The sequence below is a fragment of the Phocoena sinus genome, chromosome 10 (genome assembly GCF_008692025.1).
Source record: "Phocoena sinus isolate mPhoSin1 chromosome 10, mPhoSin1.pri, whole genome shotgun sequence".
In the NCBI taxonomy this organism is placed as follows: domain Eukaryota; kingdom Metazoa; phylum Chordata; class Mammalia; order Artiodactyla; family Phocoenidae; genus Phocoena; species Phocoena sinus.
The window spans coordinates 38,397,142-38,421,301 of record NC_045772.1 but is presented as its reverse complement, the minus strand read 5'-3'; the positions used below and the strand labels follow the sequence as shown (position 1 = coordinate 38,421,301).

At 38.6% G+C, this 24,160-nt stretch overlaps 1 protein-coding gene across 4 annotated transcripts in view; it reads right to left on the bottom strand.

Annotated features, from left to right (window-relative positions):
- Window positions 1-6,842: 6,842 nt before the first annotated feature.
- Window positions 6,843-24,160, bottom strand: part of LIN7A (lin-7 homolog A, crumbs cell polarity complex component) — a 216,906-nt gene continuing 199,588 nt past the window's right edge. For 3 of the 4 annotated variants that reach the window (XM_032645005.1, XM_032645004.1, XM_032645002.1), the window contains 2 exons: window positions 15,475-15,693; window positions 6,843-9,203 (listed from right to left, as the gene is read on the bottom strand). In XM_032645005.1, coding sequence (XP_032500896.1) covers window positions 15,475-15,693 — 219 coding nt within the window. In that variant the 3' untranslated portion in view covers window positions 6,843-9,203. Of the gene's footprint in view, window positions 9,204-15,474; window positions 15,694-24,160 lie in introns of those variants that run through there. The other variant, XM_032645003.1, reaches the window with a different exon arrangement.

Here is a 24,160-nt window from a genome sequence, read left to right as displayed (position 1 = left end):
TAATTGACCCCTTTTTGATATCTGTGTCCATTTTGTGGTTCTTTTCCTAGCTTGCCTTGAGTAGAACTATTAGTGTGTTACTCTTTTTTGGCTTCCCTGCAGCAAAAAATGATACTCAGTAGACATGAGGTAGTGACCGGGGCTAGCCAATCATGCCACCTTTTCCCATAGTGATTTGCCTCAGGTGGTGAGCACCAGAGCCAAGCAGGGCCATTCAGAGATTGCCTGTACGATATAGACTCTGAGAATAAGAGTCTAGTTTTCTTTTTAGACTAAGAGCCTGGTACTGCAAGGACTGAGGGAGAAACAGACAAGGGAGAGAAACTGACTAGCAGGGAGAACAAGGGCCACAGACAAAAAGAGGAGAGACAAGTAGAGCTGAGAAAGAGAGAGGAGGTGAAAATTCTATCAACACTGAGATCCCAGATCTGGCCTGCTTTGGCGATAGTGAATTCTCTTTTTCACTCAAGCTCTATTCAGTCTTGTTTTTGTTACTTGCAACAAAATGGAATCCTCCCAGTCATCCTGTGAGTTGAAGAAGGTCAATAAGAACCATCATCCTAGGGCTTTATCATTTCTAGGTAGGTAGACAACATCTTGTTTTGTCTAAATTGGGCCACTTCTGAGAGTTGAAGGGGGTGCTGTAATTATTCTGAGAAAACAGGTGTTAGCTGAGACTGTCCCTGGGTTTCCTAGAAAAAACAAATGAGCCTGGATCTGCAAAGCTGAGGAGCAGATACTAGAAACTTGTTACAAAAAATTCAGGTATAGACCATTTATGGGTCTCCTTCTATGGCAGCCAGTCAGCCTCTCACTCTTATAGCCCTTTTAGATACAACAATGCATTTAATGAACAGAAGCCCATAGGAAGCACGATTTATGAGACAGGTAGCAATTAAACTCACTGAAACTATGTTGCATTCATGTGGGATATTTCTTGAAGTTCTGTTTGTAATCATTCTAACTTAAAGAATGGAAAAAAGTGCATTTCTTTGTCTATGTATGGGAATGTTCCTTTAGGATATTGTGGTTTGTTTTCCTTAGGTTGGGGGGAGGGATTAAATTAATATGTTTAAATTAAACATTGAGCATGTTTGTTATATAAATGTCATACTCATAAAACAATGTGTTGGCAACACAAAATAACACAATGTGTGGCTAAGGCTAGTGAAATGTTTTGATTTCAATTAACTTTTATTTTTCCGGGTAAGTTAAGGAGTTGAGACAATAGTAATTACTCTCCCAATCCCCCATTCCAAATGCAGTGGTTTGCGGGGGGAGGGGGAGGTCTAATGAAGAGTAGGTAGTTCTGTGTTCTGTTGGAGAGTAGCCATAGGGAGGACCATTAATACAGGACTGGAGTCCAGTTGAAAGTAGTATTATGGTGCCCATTTTGTTTGTTTGGCTGTTGACTTGCAACCCAGTTTTTTTGTTTGTTTTTGCGGTACGCAGGCCTCTCACCGTTGTGACCTCTCCCCGTTGTGGCCTCTCCCGTTGCGGAGCACAGGCTCCGAAAGCGCAGGCTCAGCGGCCATGGCTCACGGGCCCAGCCGCTCCGCGGCATGTGGGATCTTCCCGGACCCGGGCACGAACTCGTGTCCCCTGCATCGGCAGGCGGACTCTCAACCACTGCGCCACCAGGGAAGCCCGAAAACCAGTTTTATCCTTCATCATTTCTCCCGCGGAATAAGTAACCAAATATGTGGGGATAAACCAGCAGTAAATCATTGTGTGTGTGTGTGTGGAGGGGGTGGTGGTGGTGATGGTCATCCAAAATGTTTACATCGACCTCCACATTCATCCTGAGAATAAAAATCAGATCAGAAAAACCTAGGAAATAAGTGATAAGGATTACCACTTTTATCATTACTTTTTTTTTTTTAATCAAAATACTCAATAATTAAGGCTTTATTCTCTTTAAAAGTATCTGGGGCTTCCCTGGTGGCGCAGTGGTTGAGAATCTGCCTGCCAATGCAGGGGACACGGGTTCGGGCCCTGGTCCGGGAAGATCCCACATGCTGCGGAGCAACTAGCCCCGTGAGCCACAATTACTGAGCCTGCGCGTCTGGAGCCTGTGCTCCGCAACAAGAGAGGCCGTGATAGTGAGAGGCCCGCGCACCGCGATGAGGAGTGGCCCCCACTTGCCGCAATTAGGAGAAAGCCCACGCACATAAAAGAAGACCCAACACAGCAAAAATAAATTAAAAAAAAAAAAAAAAGTATCTGGTGTTGAGTTCTCAATTCAGATGAACTTCGCTGGTGAGCTACTGAGAACTGAGACCCCCAAAATAATCCGGAAGCCATTCTGTGAAGTTGACAAGTGAAAGGTAATTCCTTTTATGAAATATTAAGCACCCACGCCATATGTAATTACTAATTGCAGGAGAAATCAAGATGATAAAGACACAAATGGGTATACTACAAGACAAGCTAAGAAAAGAGCTAAGGAGGGGTACAGATACCGCAGTGGGATTTGATGATGGTTAATATCAGGCCTGGAAAAATTAGAAAAAGCTTCTTGGAAGAAGGACCATCTGAAATGGGCCTTAAAAGTTGAGGATTTTTTTTTTGCAGGAGAAGGAGAGAGGCATTTCAGAAATAATCAAAAGCTCAGGGGAAGAAAAGATTAGGAGTTTCCAGGAATAGGTAGTGGTCAACTTGGATGGCAAGATAGAGCACGGCTGAAAAAGCAGTGCTATCTAGTCCGGAAATCCACATCTCAAACCATACTTGTGTCTAATGTTAGGATGTTAGCATAACCCCGCACATTCATACACACACACACACCACCCCAAATATTTTGGAATTGGTACATCATAATCTGATACAGTCCTGTATCTTCACCACAGAACACTGCTAGTCTCTCACTGCATTTCATTTCATCTAGAAGAAAAACTTGTGACATTTTTCAGTGTCATGGAACCCCGTGACTTCTATTTCACAGTCCATGTACCAGATTTCGGTACCATCACATTTTACGTTCTGTGTTTTGCCCTTGTAGATGGAGGGGTGGCACTATAGTGTTCTTCTCCAACATCATGTTAGTGTTTTGGTTCAGAGTCTTGACTAGAAATCTTAATTTTTTTTGATGAGGGACCCCTTGGAGAATTTTGAGCAAAGGAACAGCTACAGGGGGAGTTATCAAGCATCAATGTATAGGGAAATTTATATGGGTAGACACAGTAATTGGGAAAACAGTTAAAAGCTCACAGAAGTCCTAGTAAAAAGTACTAAATTTCTGTTCATAGGTAGGAATATTGAAAATGGATAAGATAGTTGCAAGAGACTTTGTCAAAGTAGAATGTAAGAATTGATGTGAATGGCAAATGAGAAAGCCCAGCAGATTTGTACAGAGAACGGTAATATCATTAGTAAAAATAAAAGTGTCAAAAGGGAAGTAGAAGTTAAGTATCGTTTTGGACAAAAGGCTTATGAGTTTACTGTTGTATTACGTGTAAAGCTAAACTTTCCAAAATATTATTTGAAGGAGCTAATTAGCTGGTAGTAGCAAAGAATGATGAGGTAATAAAGTTTTCTTAAGAATACTCCTTGCTTCCACAAATACGAACCAGCATTTAAGTTGCATCATATGCCCATTTAACTGGGAGGGGCCAGAGGGAGAATAAATTTAAATAATGAGTATGATTCCTCTTTCTCAATTTTTGCCTTTCATATTGGTTTTAGAACCTAACCCCTCAATAGCATGACCTCACTGTATGATCTGGAATGGAGAAACACAAGGAACTTAACAGGAATTTAATTCATTTTACTTAATAAATCCAAATATTCAGGTGCCTTCAGCATCTAAACGTCCCTCTATATTCATGCTTTAAAAGAACTTAAATTTGAGAATGAAAACAATAATTCCAGTCTGGTATCTAATACTTTTACTTCCCAGCAGCATGTTACCACTTTGGTCAGGTTGAACCACTGCACAATTTTGTAGCTCTTTCAGAAAAATAATGAAAACAATTAGAAAGACAAGATCACATGCAATGGTGAGAAAATAGTACCATGGCCCAATCTTTCCCCATAAATGTGGAATATCCTCGATTCATCTCCCCACTGTGTATTTATTATAAGCCCTTACAGCAAGGGATTTTGTTGTTGTTGTTGTTGTTTTGTAGCACCAAATAGACACAGTGGCTAACAATAAGTAATTCTCAAAAGTCATTGCAATAGTTATCACATGTCAGAAATTTTCTGGATCTGTACTTTTATCCATTTCCCTGGCTTGAAGTGTTCTTCATGAGAGTAAGCTGCAACTTAAGATTGAGTTCTCACTCTGTTTCTGCCACTGATGTGGTTTGTTGATCATAATACTTTACTAATATCTTTTTATATACTACTTTACAATTTCAAAGAACTTTTATATACAGTGACCCATTTATGTTACTGACATTTATTTTAATGTAATGGTGTCCCCCAAGCCACAGATAACGCTTAGACACATGAGCTTTTGTGTTATACTGTGTGGGTTCAAATCCCAGTTCCATCTGCTAACTGTGTGACCTTGGACAGGTCACATATCTGTGCTTCAGTTTTCTTGTCTATAAAATGGAACCTACTAAATAGAGTTGTTGAAGGGATTTAATGATATAGTCTATGAATGTACTGAGCATAGTAGTAAGAGCTAAATAAGTGTTAGTTATGAATAAATTATTACCTACCTCACTGGGGTATAACTATGATGTTTGGGTACACTGAGCAGCATTTTTGAGTGGTGTGTTTAGAAAAGCAAGTTCACATAAATATGTGCAGAGTCTTTCATGATTTCATTTCTTCTATTAGCTGTGCAGAAGGATCCATTAGACAGTAACCCTAGTTATTGCTAGAGCAAGTGTTGAGGAGCCCCTCACAGCAAACTCCATGGGGGTGCCGCATCTGTCTTGTTTGCCATTGTATTTCCAAAACGTAGCGTATGCTAGGTATACAATAAATATTTGTTAGATGAATAAACACATGGAAAAGTCTTAATTGCTATGTGATTAATCTTTAGCTCAGGTACATACTAAGAGTCAAATAAGAAAGGAGAAGTGATCTTTTGAAAGCAGGAAAAGATTTAGAGGTGGTGTCTCCAATTACAATGAAAGCCTTAGAGAAAAGTGGTTAATATATATTGAAGGACATATTAATAATATGCTTGATGATATGAATTTTCTTTTTAAAAAATGAAAATATTTTACAAAATTTATAAATGGAGTTCCATGTTTGGATCATCCTTGTCCTATAACTCAGGGACCTTTCATAAATAGCTAGAAAGGTTGAGTTTTATTCATTGTAAAAACTCTGAATCCCCAAACATTCCTATCTAAGTGTTCTCAAACCCTTGAAGCCTTTGAAGTAGTTGATTCCAAATTCATATATCTAAAAAGTATTTATAAAGAGTCAATTCTGGTTCTAATTATGTAATTCAGAAATTATAATGACAATCAGGATATTATAAATAGGTGAAGTTTTTCAAATTATCAGAAGGCAAAATTCATTTTTTTGTCTAATTTCATTCATTTATTTAGTTGTCCATTCATTCAACAAATATTAATTGAGCGCCTCTACTGTGCTGGCATTATCCCAGATCCTAGGGATACAGCAGTCCACAAGGCGGTTATAGCCCTTTCTCAGGGATTTTATGATCTAGAGAGGGATGAGATGGGTAGGACTACCCCATGTTTCAGGAGATTTTGCCTTACGTTGGCCTCCCTGAATCTTCAGAGCATTGATTTCTACTTCATGGTGCTGTTAAAGCTGGTCTTACTAACAGGCTGTGTCTGTGTGATAAACACAAACTAGCCAAAAGATGAGAAATTCAAGCATTATTCACACATCCACAAATATCTATAGATGTTAAAAATAATGTAGACAAAGTATTCCAACGTCTCAGAGTCCTATGGGCACAGTTGAGTAAAATGAACTGAGATCAGATCAGTTTGATTTGTCATGGTTGAAAACTGCATTTGTAAATTGGTATAATCCATCTCCAGCCAAGTTCTTCAGAGACAGCCCTGAATTCTTAAAAAGCTCCTGAATGACAGATTTTGTATTAAGATCTTAGCATTGTCTTAAAAGATAGTCGTAGTTCACATAACTAGAGAATTCCCTATTGATTACATGATTGAGGAAGCACAAAATCTGTTATTCTTTCCAAAGTCAATTGTAATTTAAGCTCATTATCTCCCTGTGGAGGTTCTACTTCAAATGGCAACAGAATCAAAATGTAAATGCCTCAGTGAAAAGGTTTAAGGCTTCTTTTACTGAACTATGCTGTGTATTTTGCCTTCAAAATCACAGCAGGAAAGAGTTTAGAAAAATCTGGCCACCAATTAGGTCAAGGGAAAGAAATAAAATTCAGCAGGATCGAGTTTAGAAAAATCTGGCCACCAATTAGGTCAAGGGAAAGAATTAAAATTCAGCAGGATCACTGATGAACAGTCACAACAGATTTTTCCCCAACTTTTAATATCTCATTTGTTTATAGTAAAGCTTCATGTAAGAGCAACATGATATGTCTTTATTTTAATATGATTTTGGACTTGTCAGTGGCTCTAATATGATCAGTAATAATAAAAGGCATTAATACAAGTTGTAGTAACTTTCTTCCTTTTCCCTCTGGCTTCAGTGAACCTTTAGACAACCACAAGCAGCCTCTCTAAGTCTACTGGCTACTTTTGACGAAAGTAGCTACTTTTGACGAAAACTTTAGGGGAAGGCTTACATTTCAACAACTAGATTTTACTGAAGAAAACTGGCCATCTGACTGGTCATTTGTAAACAGGACTAGTGTGACATGTAATCTGTCCTTAGATGCCTTAGGTGTGATGGATTGCCCCTTCACTTGGACAAACGACTTGGCATACATTTATTAGCACAAAACATTATGCAAATGAAGCATAAAATACAAAGGTTTCCAGAAAACACAAATGTAAGCTGTCTGCCCATTTGACAGTTGCTTCTGTAACACCATGACAATGTTTATATTGCCATGAAAACATATGATAACTTAATAGTAACCAACCACTTACGGCTAAATGAAAACATACCTTAAGCTCCAAATTTATACAGTGTACTGAGATGTGTTGAAATGACCATTTCCTCATCACAAGGGTGCAATGATTTCCCTTTATGACAGTCTGTGGTATAGCCTGAATAGCTTGAATATTTTTCTGTTAAATGATAACTAAAATGTATGTTTTATTAAATTTTTCTTATAAAAATGGGAACTACCTCTTTCAAACTGAATAATACTCCTGTGTTCTTCATTCATTCCCTTAGTCATGCTTACCTCTTTTGTAACCCTATTTTACATAACATTCAGGGTCCTCACCCTTGCTCCACCCCCACTCCAGTTCTCTCTAGTAAAAAATGATACGTGTTCAAGAATGGGAATCTGTTACCACGGCAGGACATTGCTGAAATAGGTGCACCTCCTGGTTTCCTTACTGTTTGTCCTCTGTTGAGTGATGGGCTATGAAGAGTAGGCAGAACTTGGTATTGACAATAACACCACCCGACAGGGCAAAATGAAACATGTGGGGTAGTTCCAATTGGTTTTATTTTCAAGAAAACAGTTCCTAAACTGAGCTTCATAAATTTCTAATTTGAGGGACTATCTGAAATGTGAAATTTATTGTCTCTTGGGGAATCAGTTTCTTCATTTGAGAAAACGGAATATTCAAATATTTGCCTCAAGTTTTAATGATCTCTCTAGAATGTTTCAACTGGACATTTATTCTTTCTTCAGGTACATTTGTGTGGCTAAGGTATTTAAGTGCCCAAATAATTACTGCTTCCTGCTAATTCCGTAAAGTAAAATCAGACTTATGTGCCTAGATTCACCATAAGTTAAAAGTTATGATCAGTATAGATGATTTTAACAGATCATTTTATAGTAAATGATACTTTCTGAAAGATATCCCACTATTTACGTACATGAATATGTGTAATGAAGTAGGTATATTTTTACCCTAGAAGCAGCAATATCTTTTCATTCACGATATTAATATCTCTGGTTTCCATATGCCTAATTTTTAGAGGAATAATACTTTTGATCTTATATTGCCAAACATATCCAGTTTATACTTGGGAAAAATGATCTAGATTTTGTATGACATATATTTGTATATATATATATATATATATATGCACATCCATAATTTAGTTTTGTAAAGCCCTAAGCTTTGAAATATCAAACAGACTTCTATGACAGCACATCCGTGTAGGTAAAAAGAGTTTAAATTTCTCCAGTTTATCAATCAAAAATATAAAATTAACAAAAAATATTGAGAGCAGGGTTATATATAAATATCACACGAGGATCAGTTCATGAAGCCGGGTCCTTTGCTAGTATTCTCTTACCAGATTCATAACACTTGGTAAGAAAAGACCTAAGTTTGTAACAAATACACTCTGATAATATATATTTTGTGGAATAAAAGACATTATATTCTGTTAGAATTAATAAGAATAGATACAAGCAAGACTTAAATTAAAAAAAAAACAAAAAACAGTACTAGAGTTCTCTATCCTTGCTTTTAACTAACTAAAAGTTGAGTTGAAATTGCCCACCCTATTAATGCATAATAAAATTCATGGAAACAGAAAATAAAAAGCCAAATGCTTCTAGAACCTGAATTGAGTATAAATATAGTATAATAACTTGCCATTTTCAAGAGGGGAACAGAGGTTGAATTTGCAATTAACTGGAATTCTAATTCAGACAACTCAGCGATACAGAGTGGAACAGGTCTGGGTGAGGGGCAGTGTGTAGGTTTCTTTTAAGTGGCGACAACCTTGAACTGATGCAGTTTGAACTATAGCCTAATGAGGGATTTGTTATTCTCTGGAAAAGCTATAGACCCAAGATTCACTTAACCCTGGCCCTGGTGATTTATCTGAAAGTCATGGACTTTATTCTTCTTATTCTGTTTCAGTCTGCAGACTGGAAAACCTCTCCCTTTACACACTGAGAATTCCCACTGCAGTGAATGGAAGGTCTGTGTGTGTAAAGAGCACATGAGCAGCGGGGGTTTAGCCCCAGAGAAAGAAGGTGTCGAGTTGCCTTTGTAAAGAATTTATACACCACGTGTTCACAGTTTCTTGACAGGTATAATTATCAGTGTTGTCTTTTCCTTTACTATGTGCTGGGATTCTGAAGCACGGTTTCAAACTTGTGACTATTGGGTGTTTGATCAAGTAGCTTCAAGGACCTGAAAGGGGGGGGGAAAGAGTGAAGAGAAATCAGTGATTAGTATTCAACTACAATATGCTAAAAATATCAAAGAAGCATGTGCTATGTGAGAACAGCAAGGATTATTTTGGGCGCTATCATTCATGCACAGCCTTCCACATGTGAAAAAACTGTTTGATGTCTGCAAAGGAAGTAATTATCAAATGAGGATGGAAAAGACACAGTTATTCCCTAAGATTAAAGTTTAAAAAATCAGTTTGGAAACATTTCAAATGTAAAACATTTCTTCCTCCCAATTCCAGATGACTCTCTTTTTCTTCATGAAGGCAAAGAAGAGGTAACTTTTATATATTATGACTCTTAGGGTGACTAGTGTTGCTCCTGCTGAGATACATGCAAGCAAAGCCTCTCTCTGATAGGCTGGAAGCACCAATATCCCTTCTGTAAAGCAGATAGTAGGCCTGTCTCTTCTCCTACGAGGTCAGCCAGCCTGACACAGAGTAGAACAGAGTAAGCAGATGCCCCACGTGGTCACATTTGGGGGAGCAGCCTCCCCAAACATTCCCCCAGACCTGTCACTTTTCTACCATTATGGAGTCATTTCTGTCAGAAAGAACAGTGGTTTTCAATCTTTGTTTTTAAAGCTGCAGATATTTTTATTTCAATGAATGCAGAGCACCACATACAAAAAAAAATTTTAACGGATTGTTCTGGTTGATGTGAAAGTGTGCATGGGGGGTAGGTTTGCCATCTGCCTACTCTGCATCAGCACTCTCCAGCCACCAAGCCTTCTAGAGAAATGCCTAAAAGCACCTTGGGCCTACAGCGTGGAACGGAAAGTCAAGCATGAGGCCACTGTGCTTCTTCAGGAGTCACCTAACAAGATATTGCATAAAAATATCACCTGCCATTAACATTCTAACTACTATACTACTGCCACTACTATTACTATTGAGTGCTCACCAATTGCCCATATTTTGTAAAGAGTTTTACATATGTTTTCTTATTTAATCTCCATAACAGACCATTTTCATGAGTCTCACATTGAATAACTTCCTTCAAGTCCCTTAGCTACCAGGTGACAGAGCTACCAAGTGACTGAGTTTTTAATCCATTAACTTATCATACAGTTACATGTCCTAAGGGAATGGGACTTAGAGCAGATGAATTTTAGTAAGAGTCTTGGGTCTCTTCATCTACCCAGAAGGGGAGTAGGCCTGAGGGATATGCCGGCAGCTGAGAGAGCACTGGGCATCCAAACTGTGCATCACTGAGATACCCACTGGGAAGAACCACCTGCACCAAATGTTCTCATTATTTCCCTCATTCCCATGATTTACAATTGAACAGATTAATGATTCATTTTTTTAAAAATAAAAGCCTCATTTTCACATTAGTTTAAATTTTGTTGATCAAATTGCTTTGCTAATTTTTCAATGAGCCACTGTGGTAGGCAGAATAATGGCCGCTGAAATATGTCCACGTTCTAATCCCCAGAACCTGTGAATATGTTAGATTCCATGGTAAGGAAAATTAAAGTTGTAGATGGAAGTAAGCTTGCTAAACAGCTGATGTTAAAATAGGGAGAGTATCCTGAATTGTCCAGGTGGGTCCAATGTAATTAGAAGTGGAAGACGGTGAGAGAAGAAAGACTCAGGGAAGGGGATGTGATGACAGAAGCAGAGGTCAGAGAGACGCAATGTGAGGACTCGACCATCACTGGTGGTTTGGAGGGTGAGGAATGGAACCAGGAGGCAAGGAATGCAGGCATCCCCTAGAAGGTGGAAAAGGCAAGGAAATGAATCTTCCCCTAGAGCCTCTGAAAGCCCAGTGAGACTGTCTTGGGCTTCTGTCCTACATTATTACAAGAAAATTAATTTGTATTCTTTTAAGACATTAAATGTGTTTTGTAATTTTTAGGGCAGCAACAGGACACTAACAGAGCTGTAATGGCGAAGTACTCTGAAGCACAGGGCACTGTTTTAGAGGTCAGTGGTGAGGGTTAGCGCCTTTGCTAGTATTGCTAGTATCTACTAGTATTGCTAGTATCTAGTATTGCTAGTAGCTAGTATCTAGTATCTATCTAGTATTGCTAGTATCTAGCGCCTTTGCTAGTATTGCTAGTATTGCTAGTATCTACACTCTAAGCAGTGTAAGACTGAATTCCTGGAAAGCTCATGTGAATGTGTCTATGAGGCGGGATGGGATATAAAAGGGCAGGTGCCATTGAAGAAAGAGGTAGAGCAGCACAGCTGTTAAAAGAGGCGGGCTTCCCTGGTGGCGCAGTGGTTGAGAGCCTGCCTGCCGATGCAGGGGACACAGGTTCGTGCCCCGGTCCAGGAAGATCCCACATGCCGCGGAGCGGCTGGGCCCATGAGCCATGGCTGCTGAGCCTGCGTGTCCAGAGCCTGTGCTCCACAATGGGAGAGGCCACAACAGTGAGAGGCCCACGTACCACAAAAAAAAAAAAAAAAAAAAAAACATGAGATGATGGGCTTCCCTGGTGGTGCAGTGGTTGAGAATCCACCTGTCAATGCAGGGGACATGGGTTCGAGCCCTGCTCCGGGAGGATCCCACATGCAGCAGAGCAACTAAGCCCGTGCGCCACAACTACTGAGCCTGCACTCTAAAGCCCGCAAGCCACAACTCCTGAGCCCGTGTGCCACAACTGCTGAAGCCCGTGCGCCTAGACCCCGTGCTCCGCAACGAGAGGAGCCACCGCAATGAGGAGCCCGCGCACCACAATGAAGAGTAGCCCCTGTTCGCCACAACTAGAGAAAGCCCACAGGCAGCAACGAAGACCCAATGCAGCCAAAAGTAAAAATAAATAAAACAAAATAAAATAAATGAGATGCTTATGGGGTGGGGGACAAAATAGGTGAAGGGGATTAAGAGGTACAAGCTTCCAGTTATAAAATAAATAAATCATGGGACAATGTATAGCATAGGGAATATAGTCAATAATACTGTAATAACATTGTATGGTGGCAGGTAGTAACTAGACTTATCGTGATGATCAATTTATAATGCATATAAATGTCAAATCACTATGCTGTATGCCTAAAACTTAATAATCAAAGTCAACTACACTTCAGTAAAAAAAAGAAAAAGAAAAAAAAATGCTTAAAGCTGAATAAATGTGACACTTTCTCACAAAAAGTGGGTATAGTATTAAAAAGAAACCTATATTCATATTATCTGCTTAGGTTTCTGTAATGTAATTATGTAGTGATCATATTTACTACATTTAAGAAATGTAGTATAATCTTCCTGATTAACAAAGATGGAAGTGAGGGAAAAAGACAACTGAAATTCACTTCAGGAGAAGTTTAAAATTAAAAGTAGGCATAAGACACGTTTTCCACACACTACTTGCATTCAACCTATTTTACATCTGTATGTACCACTGACCATTGCTAGTTACTTAATAACTTCTACCATCTCAGACAAAATATTATTTCTAATTTATAGAACAGAAGTTACATTTCATGTGATAAACAGTAAGACAATATCTGACAAGTATTTTTGCTTTACCTGGTCTTTGCTTGACTTGTCAAACTTAAAAAAAAAAAAAAATCAGAGATCTGTTCAATGTAAATAGTTTCAGATCTCTTCTCAAAAGCAACCACAGTATGAGTTAGCAAGTGTAACAAATCCCATTTAATCCTTAAAAAATCTAATTAATTAAAAGTTGAACAAGAGCTAACGTAGGTCTCTTTGACTGAATCCACCATAAAATCCATGGATGACATGACAGAGTTGTACTTTGCTTGTACTTGAAATGGTCACTACAGTTTCATCTCAAGGGTCCATGATGCTGTGCACTACAAGTGCTGTCTTGGCAGGCATAGATATAAATATCATGTTCACTTAAACAGAGCTTTACCGTATCCTGTGCAACAAATAAACATGGTTTTAAATGCCTTTTACTAAAAATGTTACTCTTCGATAATGAGACAGTAGGAAATTCTCAAGTGATTTAATGAAGACTGATGGAACAGAGAAATGGAATTGAGTAAGTGGCCCAGCAGTATTTATAGCCAAGTTGTATACTTCCAAAGATGACTGAATGAGCATAAATACTGGAAGCTTTTAGTAAGACCTCAGAAGTCGGAATGACAACATACTTCTTTTAAAACATTTTAAAACAATTTTACTATGGGCCAGTGTGGTAAAACAATTTAGGAGAATTGGTACAAGTCTGTATTATTGAGAATGGAAGAAAAAATGTGTTCAGGAGAAGAGTGTCAATGTTTGAAGAATACTGGATTGTTATTATTAGCAAGAAGACCTTTGCAAGGATTCTGAAAGTACAAATGTGAAGTACCTTTATGTTTGAAATGGATTAGAGAGAAGGATATGGACAAAATGACTTGTCTGTATGCATCCAGATCATTGCGTCATCCCAGCCCAAACCACCATATCTCTTGCTTGGACTCCTATATAATAGTCTCCTAACTGGTCTCTGTTTTTACTCTTACCCTGCACTAATCTATTCTCCCCATAGCAGCCAGAGTGATCTTTTTTAACACATAAATCATGTCACTCTTTTGCTTAAAAACCTTCAGTGGTTCCCACTGCAATAACATCTAACTTCCCTAAGCAGTTTAAAAAGCTCTCTATAACCTGGCCCCCATCTATCTAACTGTCCTTCTCACTCTTTATTGTGTAACTACCTCAGCTTTCTTTCTATTCCTCAAACGTCAAATAGGCTCACATCTGCCTCAGAGCTACCGTACTGGCTATTTCCTCCTCTTCTTAGGCTCATTTCCTGGCTTCGCACTGTCATTCAACCTCAGCTTCAGTGTCACCTCCTTCGAGGGGTCTTCCCTGATCACCTCACAGAAGGTCATCACCTAGCCAGTCTCTATCAAAGCACACGATTTTAACTCTACAAAGTACTGGTCTCAATAGGATATTTTTTCTCTACTTGTAAATTAACTATCTCCTCCAACCAGAATGTAAACACCATGACAGCAAGGATTTTGCTCTGCTCCTGCTGTTTCTACAGCCCACTGAACAGTGCCTGGCCCATCACGGTAACAAATAAATATTTATTGTTAAATAAATGTAGTTTTTAGAATGGAATGTAATTTTAGATAAAGACACCAAACTGTGATATATATATAACAAAACTAGCAGGCTACAAAAGAAAGATAGTTGAATCCCCAGAACTCTCTGTGAATAAATCCCATACTCTTTTTACTTCCCCACGCAGCTTCTTTTCATGAGTGGCACAAAAATGTTGAAAATCTCTTCTCGAATTCAGTGTGTGCAAATAGTAATCTGATATTGAATGAGTTAAAACCACCATTACCCACTGTCATCTTCCCAACAACATTTGAACCTCATTTCAAATACACATTTGCAGACATCATAGCATAGAGGTATATAACAATATGAACTGTCTCTTCCAAAGGATAGCAAGGAAAATTTATGTAACTCCAGAATTTCTGATGTTGGCACATGAAATACTTGGCAAAATAAGAAGGGAAAATATTCTATTACAATAATTCTTGTAAGTGTGGTTGTGGGGAATCCATTGAAGCTATTGCAGCTTTGTATCATTCATCTAAAACATGGTGTTTTAGTGATACTTACTGTGAAGGGGTGTTTGAGGATTAGGAATGACATGTGAGAGCCTAGCACATAACAGGCTCTTCAGACATGGTGATTCTCACTCTTAACATTTTTTCTTGAATTTTCTTTAAAACATGTAGCAAAAACCTGATTTAGCATTCTCTGTCACAAAGTGGAATTTAGAAAAAGGCAGGTGTACCTTAGACACATTTTAACTGAGCACCCAGAGAGAATTTCAAAATCTCTCAGAGCATAAACACTGCCAGGTCTCTACTTCATTCTTTTCAGTGGAGCAGTTTTCTAGTAAACTGTTTCAGTTTAGTTTGTACACTGTGCAAAGGCAACTGGCCAAGGAGGTGAGGGGGGCTGGAATCTAGCCCACACTCTTGTCATATAGCCATGTGCCTGAGGATCTGGGTTTGCACAGAGGCTGCATTTTTGTAGTTTGTATAAAGGCATCATATAGTGTGTACCTGGCCTCCTAAAGAATATCATTTTTCAAAAATACCTTACATTTGCAGGGAATATGGCTGAATGGCACATAAAGTAAGCAACTGTCTTGTTTACATTTTCTGAGGTCATTTTTTTTATTTGTTTGATTTTGTTTGGATTATTAAATCTAGTAATTATGTTCCAGCTGTCTAAGAAACTATATTTAAAAAAAAAACCATGTAAGGGTCTTTCCTTGTATAGAAGAAGGCACCTCTTACCTATGACATGTGGTTTTGCTGTGTTTGTTGCTGCCGCTGCTGTTGCTGTTGTTGAATTAGCAATTGTTGCTGCTGCCGACGCCGGGCTGTCCGTAGCTTTTCAAAGCGAGCCTCCATTTCTTCCAAGACTTTCGGGGTGTATCGGACCACCAGCTTGACGCTGTCCTTAGCAGCCTTGAGTAGTTCCACAGCTTTCTCATGGTGTTCTCCTTCTACACTCTGAAAAGACAGTGACATTTCTTAAAGGGGAGAGTTTCCATGTTGTTTTCTCGAGAGCCAAATGTGAAATTAGTGTCATAGTACAATCCTACTCTGAAATTTCAAAAAGATATGGCAAATGAGATGTATTGCCATTGTTATTATTTATTACGTTTGTAGCTGAATCGTGGGCAGGTTAGGCTGCACTAGGGTACAGGATGGATTGAATGGAGGTTCAAGTTAGGAGGGTGAGAAACAGTGAAGAACTAAACGATAACACTAACATTTAGAATGGAATTTCTAAATTTCACCTGGAAGAGTAAATGCACTAGTCTGGACACTTTGGAAAAAATTTAAAAAGAGTAACGAATGGGGACTTTGCCTATCTGATATTAACGTTTATTAAGAATCTAGGGCTTCCCTGGTGGCACAGTGGTTGAGAATCTGCCTGCCAATGCAGGGGACACGGGTTCGAGCCCTGGCGTGGGAAGATTCCACACGCCGCGGAGCAACTAGGCCCGTGAGCCACAGCTACTGAGCCTGCGTCTGGAGCTTGTGCTCCCAACAAGAGGCCGCGATAGTGAGAGGCCCGTGCACCGCGATGAAGAGTGGCCCCCGCTTGCCCCAACTAGAGAAAGCCCTTACACATAAACGAAGACCCAACACAGCCAAAAATAAATAAAGTAATTAAAAAAAATAAAAGAATCTACAATGCTTAAAGCAGTGTCTTATTGGTGTAGTAAGGAACAGTAGAACGAAACAGAGTCTAGAAGTAGATCCATCATATATAAATCTTGATTGTATGATAAATGTGAAATTTGGACCAAAGGGGAAAAGGATTGTTAAATAATGATGCTGAAACAACTAAAATAAAGCACAGGTCAGTGTTCATCATCTTGCAATGCAAAAGGAATTCTTAAGTAAAAATACCAAGAAACCCCCCCACAAAAATCAGATTTAAAGATTGTAAGTTTCTATGTCTCACACACCATGAAAGGTCAAATAACAAACTATAAAAAATATTTTCAATACACGACAATTTGTTAATATTCTTCAAATGAAGAGCTCTTACAAGTCAGTAAAGGTCTAAGCAAAATAGGCGAGAGAACTCATGGACAAATAATAATTTTTAAAATGCCCAATAAACCTATGAAAAATGTCCAAGATCCCTAATAATTAAAGAAATATAGATGAAAAAATATTTCATTTTTAATTTAAAAATGGTAAAGATGTATTTTTAAATATGGTGTATTGACAAGGACGTAGGGAAAAGGTACTTATATACTGTTAATATAACACAAACTGGTACAGTTTTTCTGGAGGGCACTATCGTTATGCACTGGATAAACCCTTTATAAATGAAGATTTTTACTTTCAGGAAAATTTACTAAGGATAAAATCAGATATACACACATACCTATAAGATAGATGTGATGTGACAGAAAACAAAAAATAAATAAATTCTTGGCTTTTGAGTTTCAGAAATACACTTTGAACGTCATGGCACAGACAATAGTTGGGGAAACTATGTTTACTATAAGTAAACTCAAAGAGGCTCCCTTTGTGTGTGTGTGTGTGTGTGTGTGTGTGTGTGTGTGTGTGTGTGTGTTATTTATTTAACATCTTTATTGGAGTATAATTGCTTTACAATGGTGTGTTAGTTTCTGCTTTATAACAAAGTGAATCAGTTATACATATACATATGTTCCCATATCTCTTCCCTCTTGCATCTCCCTCCCTCCCACCCTCCCTATCCCACCCCTCTAGGTGGTCACAAAGCAACAACCTAAGTGCCCATCATTGGATGAATGGATAAAGAAGATGTGGCACATATATACAATAGAATATTACTCAGCCATAAAAAGAAACGAAATTGAGCTATTTGTAATGAGCTGGATGGACCTAGAGTCTGTCATACAGAGTGAAGTAAGTCAGAAAGAGAAAGACAAATACCGTATGCTAACACATATATATATGGAATTTAAGAAAAAAAAAATGTCATGAAGAACCTAGGGGTAAGACAGGAATAAAGACACAGACCTACTAGAGAATGGACTTGAGGATATGGGGAGGGGGAAGGGTAAACTGTGACAAAGTGAGAGAGTGGCATGGACATATATACACTTCCCAACCCTTTTAAGGTTTCTCCAGGTTGGGATTAGGGAGTAGTAAAAGAGAAGAAAAGTTGTAATCAGACATAATGGAACCCTGAGAAAAGGAGGCAGTCCTTCCCTTTCAGCTGATCCCCAGGGTAGATGACATAACTCCTATTTTATAGGATCCAAGTGCAAAGGCCTTCTTGACTTGCTTCCTGGGTAAAACTCGGGGGAGAAACATGTGTGATGTGACAGACAGAGAGCAAGATAGGCTTAAACACTGCCAGAATACTGAAGAGTGGCACTGAAGTGGCAGAGAAGGCCACCCAAAATTGGTTGAGATTACATTTTCACAAGCCAAGGAGAAGGGGGGCTAAAATGAATATTATCTTGAGTTACAAAAAACAATTTGCATTTCAAGCACACAAATTATATCTTGAGATTCCTAATTACGACTATTGTACAGATTTGGAGACTTAAGAATTGTGTTCCATTCTGTCATTTGCTTCAGCGAGGTGGATGTGGACTGCAGAAAAAAAATGCTTTGAACTTAGCAATGAGATAGCCATTGGTGGCTTTCAGTCATTTGAAAACCAGGCAGATACTAAGGGTTTAAGAAATGACTGTGGAGAGCCCTGGAGGCAACTTATATAACCACTCCTTTGCCAAGTCTGGGTTAAATAGAGAGCAAGGGGTTATAAATAGCTGTTGAGCCGAGTGAATTTTTATCTGTGGCGGAAGCCTAGGAAAATAGGCTTATTCACTGATTAATTTATTCCTTTAATTATTCACTCAGTCATTGACTTGGACACTCAACAGATGTTTATTAAGCATTTATTTTACCAGTCATGTTCTACTAAGTTCTCTGGAAGAACATGGACAGGGGAAAACTGACAACTTTATATAACACAAACTCTGTTTTCAGTGTGCTTGTAATTTCTTTGTAATTTGCCCCAAGGTGAATTGTTAATGTATTAACAATTAATGTATGGAATTCTCCTTTAAAAGGAAAACTGGCTGATTTGCTTGTTCATACCCTTCTCTAGTTTCTTTTCTAATATTAAAACTTACATGTTTATATGTTTTAATAACAATGGTTCACCCATTTTCTAGGCCAGATGATTAGTCTCCAGACTTCTTTTTAGCTTTTGTTCTATTTTCTTTCATTTAAAAGGGTTGGGAATTCTAGGCCGGACCTTTGGAGGCCCATTATCCCAGTTTAGGCACTCTGCCTACTATTTAGAGTTGCCACAGGAGGGCTGTGGGACTAATACATGGGACCATCAGGCTCTCACCATAGAGAATGGCTGAGAAACACGGCTGGTGTGCCATACTCAGCCCTGCAGAACTGGCAGGATTACCTCTCTCACCCCCAGCGCTGCTCTCCCCAATACAGTTAGCAACTGATAAAAAGCAGATCTCACGGGGGCTTCCTTGGTGATGCAGTGGTTGAGAGTCCACCTGCCGATGCAGGGGACGCGGGTTTGTGCCGCGGTCCGGGAATATCCCACATGCAGCGGAGCGGCTGGGCCCGTGAGCCATGGCCGCTGAGCCTGCGCGTCCGGAACCTGTGCTCCGCAACGGGAGAGGCCACAGCAGTGAGAGGCCCGGGTACTGCAAAAAAAAAAAAAAAAAAACAGACTCCACGGTCTTTAAATCCAGAATTTTGCCTCAGTGCTCTATCTTTGGTTTAGACGGTGACTCAGATTCTTTCGGGCGCGGCAGAGTTAACAGGTCTCCTAGTCTGACTCTACCTTTTCACTCTGTCTTTCCCACCAGGGCACAGACCCACATGGGATCTGGGCAGTGTCACACTTCTTCATTTCTACTACTAAAAATGCTCTGTTAAAAATAATACAAATCACATGATTAAGCAGTATAACAGAAACTAAGAGGTAACTCAGAGATTTGAAGAAATATAAGCATGTTTGTAAGACTATCATTTCAAACACTCAATGACTTTGTTTTTAAAATTGTTTTCAGAAAAATCGTGAGGATTATTCTGGGTGGCTCTCTTCTTCCACTGGTTTTGCCTACTTTATAAATACTTTGGGGGGCATGTTTGTCTTCTTAAGCTATAATTTATCTCTGGAGTGCTTTTAGTCCTCCAGCATAACTTTTTAATAAGAATAAGGCAGTTTTCTCTCCTTTCTCTCCCTTTTAAAGTAAGAACAAAAAAGCAGACAACCTTTCCTGTTCCATGCATAGAAAAAGCTATCTGATCAGTTAGGGTATACACGCTGAGGAACAAACACCTGTCAGCAGGTATTCCCTTAGCCCTGAAAGTTTATCATTTATTCCTACTTTTGACTTAGTCTCTCTCACTCTTAATGAAACTATGCCTCATTGCAAGCTAAAATATTTAAAACATGTTTTGAAATATAATAGTTTATTTGTAAACAGTTAAGATTTCTATTACAGATATAGATATGTATACACACACACACACACACACACACACACACACACACACACACACACACCCTCCTGATTCAGGAATTGTCCTTTATAACAATTAGCTCAGTTTGAGCAGTCACTGAAAACCTGTAACACCAGCTTATCACATAGGATGAAAACGTGGCCCTTATGTGATTTGAGGAGACCAAGGAAAACTTCCAATTTCAAAGTGAAATTCCCTCCTCTATTAAAAAACCCTGAACTTTATACTTTCCATAAGAGCTTTCTATACTTTCTAAAAGAAATTCTGTAGTTTTAGATTTCATCCTCTTGCTTTAAGAGTTTATTGTACCTATTGCAATTTGAGGAAGTCATTAGCATGGGTTAATTTAACAAGGCTTTCCAACAGACATCTGGTAAAAGTTGGATGTCATTAAGGAGGTGAGGGGTGGTGGGGAAGGCATGGGGGTATACTAGGTATCCAGGAAATTTAGACCAAAGAGAAGTGGTCTGAAAAAATTAAAGCCCCTAAAGAGAAATATTACCTACTCCACAGTAGTGCTTAGTCTGGCCACGAGCCTTTACCAAAGTAAATTAAAATGCACAGGAAGAATGGACATTCCCATCCTGAAAATCTTTCTTTCCCCTGCTAAATTTTTAAAAAACACAGATAGAAATCCAAATGAAAAGCAGAGTTCAAGTGGTTTTATTAATATTACCATATCCAAATGCATAAATACAAACTAATAAAATACTAAACTGAAGAAAAACCGTAAGAACTGGATCTTCTAAAATGTTAATATATAAAGGAATATATTTTCATTCAGGAAGCTGGGAGAAATGATCTCAGTAAATAACCAGATGCATACTTGTTTCATTCATTAGTAATCTCATGTAGCAGTAGTAAGCTCCGGGAAATTTTAAAGTTAGTTACTTTGATGCAAATTTGGCAAGTCAGTGGCTGATAAATGAACCAACTTTTAAACATTGTTGCATTCTGATTTTTTAGTAGTATTTTTTCCCCCCACACAATGAGTTATCAAAATGGCTGCTATTTCTTGGTACACTCAATATCTTGGTTGATTAAGAATCCCCTCTAATAAGAGAGAACTTTGGATTACATTTGGATACATGAATTTGCTCACAATATGTGCTCTCCCCCCTGTTATAGAAAAACCAGTTGTTAAATTTTGACCTTGGCTAGACCTCAGACGGAAGAGATGCCTGCCCTGGAAAGGGATCTCAATATCTGTGCACAATCAGTTGCCCAATGGCCCATGCCCAGGTCTTCATGTGCATGTGGTTCTTCCTCTGTGAGGATTATATGGACGTAATCCTGACCCAGTTCGCTGATAAGCTGCTTAAACACTTCGTTGGATAACCGAGAGTTGGCTATACCTCTCAGTTACTGCAGGAGTATCTAGAGCCAGGTTTATGCATAGGCTCCTAAATGCATCAGTCATTCTTTTGGATTAAGGACCAAATAATGTTATCAGGAAATAAAATGATATCAAGGATATTGAGTTATGATATGTTAGTACAATTAAGTAGCTCACAAACTCAGAATATCATACCTGCAAAGGCCCTTAGAAGCAACCTCGTTTATCTCCTTGCACCTTAACACATAAGGAAGTAAAGAACAAGAGTGGCTGTGACTTGGTCCATTTTATCAATCTGTTAGTTGCAGTGCTGGATTAGAACTCATTATTCTTAATGACTGCTCTTTCAACAGCCTCACTCTGCTTTTTTAGATTAACTAATTCAGATAATGGTGGGTCGGTTTTTACATGATTTGAAAGGACAGAAACTAATGACAAGGATGTGTCAACTCCTAGTTCTAAAGTGTATGAGTTGGCCAGTGAAGAAGCAGAATAAGACTATATGCTCACTATTAGTGGGTTATTATTCTCAACTTTGAAAAGGCCCAATATAGCCAAAGACAGACCTACTCCTTTCCCACGAAGGTAATTGTGACTGTTCATTTTGTTCTTATGATAGTTTTGCTTTTAGTCCACGAAGGTGTTTTGATATTATTTTAAGAGTGTGTGTGTCTATACATAATAAATGTGTGTGTGGGGGTGTGTGTGTGTGTGTATACTCTAACATTCATTGAGCACCTATTGAGTGCAAGGCACTGTTAGCTGCTTTGTAATGGAGAGGTAATGGAGAGCTTAAGAAATTTGTCCCAAGTCCCCAGCTAGTCAGATGGAACTTAACTGAGATCTGTTTCCAGAGACTAGGCTCTTACCTACTAATCCATAGCCTTAAATAAGATAATAAAGAGAAAGTAAATAGCATATCAGTGGTTCTCCTATTCATGGGTATTTTCAGACCAGTTGTTTTTGAACCTGGATGTACACAGAAATCAACTTAAACACTTTTAAAATATAGCCTTTTAAAATATAGGCTGTATTATAAAACACTTATAAAGTTATAAAACACTTTTAAAATATAGGCTGTATCCCAGACTTGCCATATCAAGGTCCACAGCAATACGAGCTAGGAACATGTGACATTATAAAACTCTGATACAGCCAGCCAGCCACTGATGTGCAGATTAGTGTTTAGACCTAGTGCCCTAGACTATAACCACCTCAAATAGTAAATGCCATCTTAAGAGTGTCTTTACTATGTTACTCCAGGAAAGAGGGCTGGATAGGTGAGGGAAATCTTACAATTTTGCCTTGGTGTAGCACTGTAGTCAGCATTTTTGGTCATTAAAAAAAAACCATATTGACTGGATGTTTAATTCAGTATGGACTATCAAACAAAATTGAGTTATTTGCAGTGAGGTGAATGGACCTAGAGTCTGTCATACAGAGTGAAGTAAGTCAGAAAGAGAAAAACAAATACCGTATGCTAACACATATATATGGAATCTAAAAAAAAAAATGGTTATGAAGAACCTAGGGGCAGGACAGGAAGGAATAAAGACGAAGACGTAGAGAATGGACTTGAGGACATGGGGAAGGGTAAGCTGGGACGAAGTGAGAGAGTGGCATGGACATATATACACCACCAAATGTAAAATAGATAGCTAGTGGGAAGCAGCCACATAGCACAGGGAGATCTGCTCGGTGGTTTGTGACCCCCTAGAGGGGTGGGATAGGGAGGGTGGGAGGGAGACGCAAGAGGGAAGAGATATGGGGATATATGTATATGTATAGCTGATTCACTTTGTTATAAAGCAGAAACTAACACACCATTATAAAGCAATTATACTACAATAAAGATGTTTTTTAAAAAAATGAACTATCTCCACACAAGTTATAGGATATATTCAGAAAAAAACCTTTATGACTCTTTGATCCTTTCCTTTTCTCAAATATGTTAATATTCTGTTCTAAATGTATTCTCTTTTCCTGAAGAAAAGTGGCAAGTATAAAAAGTATTACATTTATCCTCTGGAAAAAATATGCTAATTCTCTCCCATAGTACTTTGTTCCTGCCTAAATGCTAATATCTATTTCAGTGCACTGTAATTTATTAGTTTTCAACCATTCTGCTGTCACTAGACTGTCCGAGGGCAAGATGAGTCTTATTTATCTCTGTGCCCAGCGTCTATTTTGTGCTCAATAAATACTTAGTCAATGAATAAGCCATACACACACACACACATTTATATATATATATTTTTAACATCTTTATTGTAGTATAATTGCTTTACAGTGGTGTGTTAGTTTCTGCTTTATAACAAAGTGAATCAGCTATACATATACATATATCCCCATATCTCCTCCCTCTTGCGTCTCCCTCCCACCCTCCCTATCCCACCCCTCTAGGTGGTCACAAAGCACCGAGCTGATCTCCCTGTGCTGTGCAGCTGCTAAGGAGCCAGTACTGCCCCAGTTTGAATTTGAGCTTCTTAACTTGGCAGCTTTGTGAGCTCAGACAAGCTGCTTAGCATCCCCACGCCTCAATTTTCTCATCTGTAAAAAGGGTATCATAGAGTGTCTACTTTATAGAATCATTATGGGCATTACATTTATTGATAA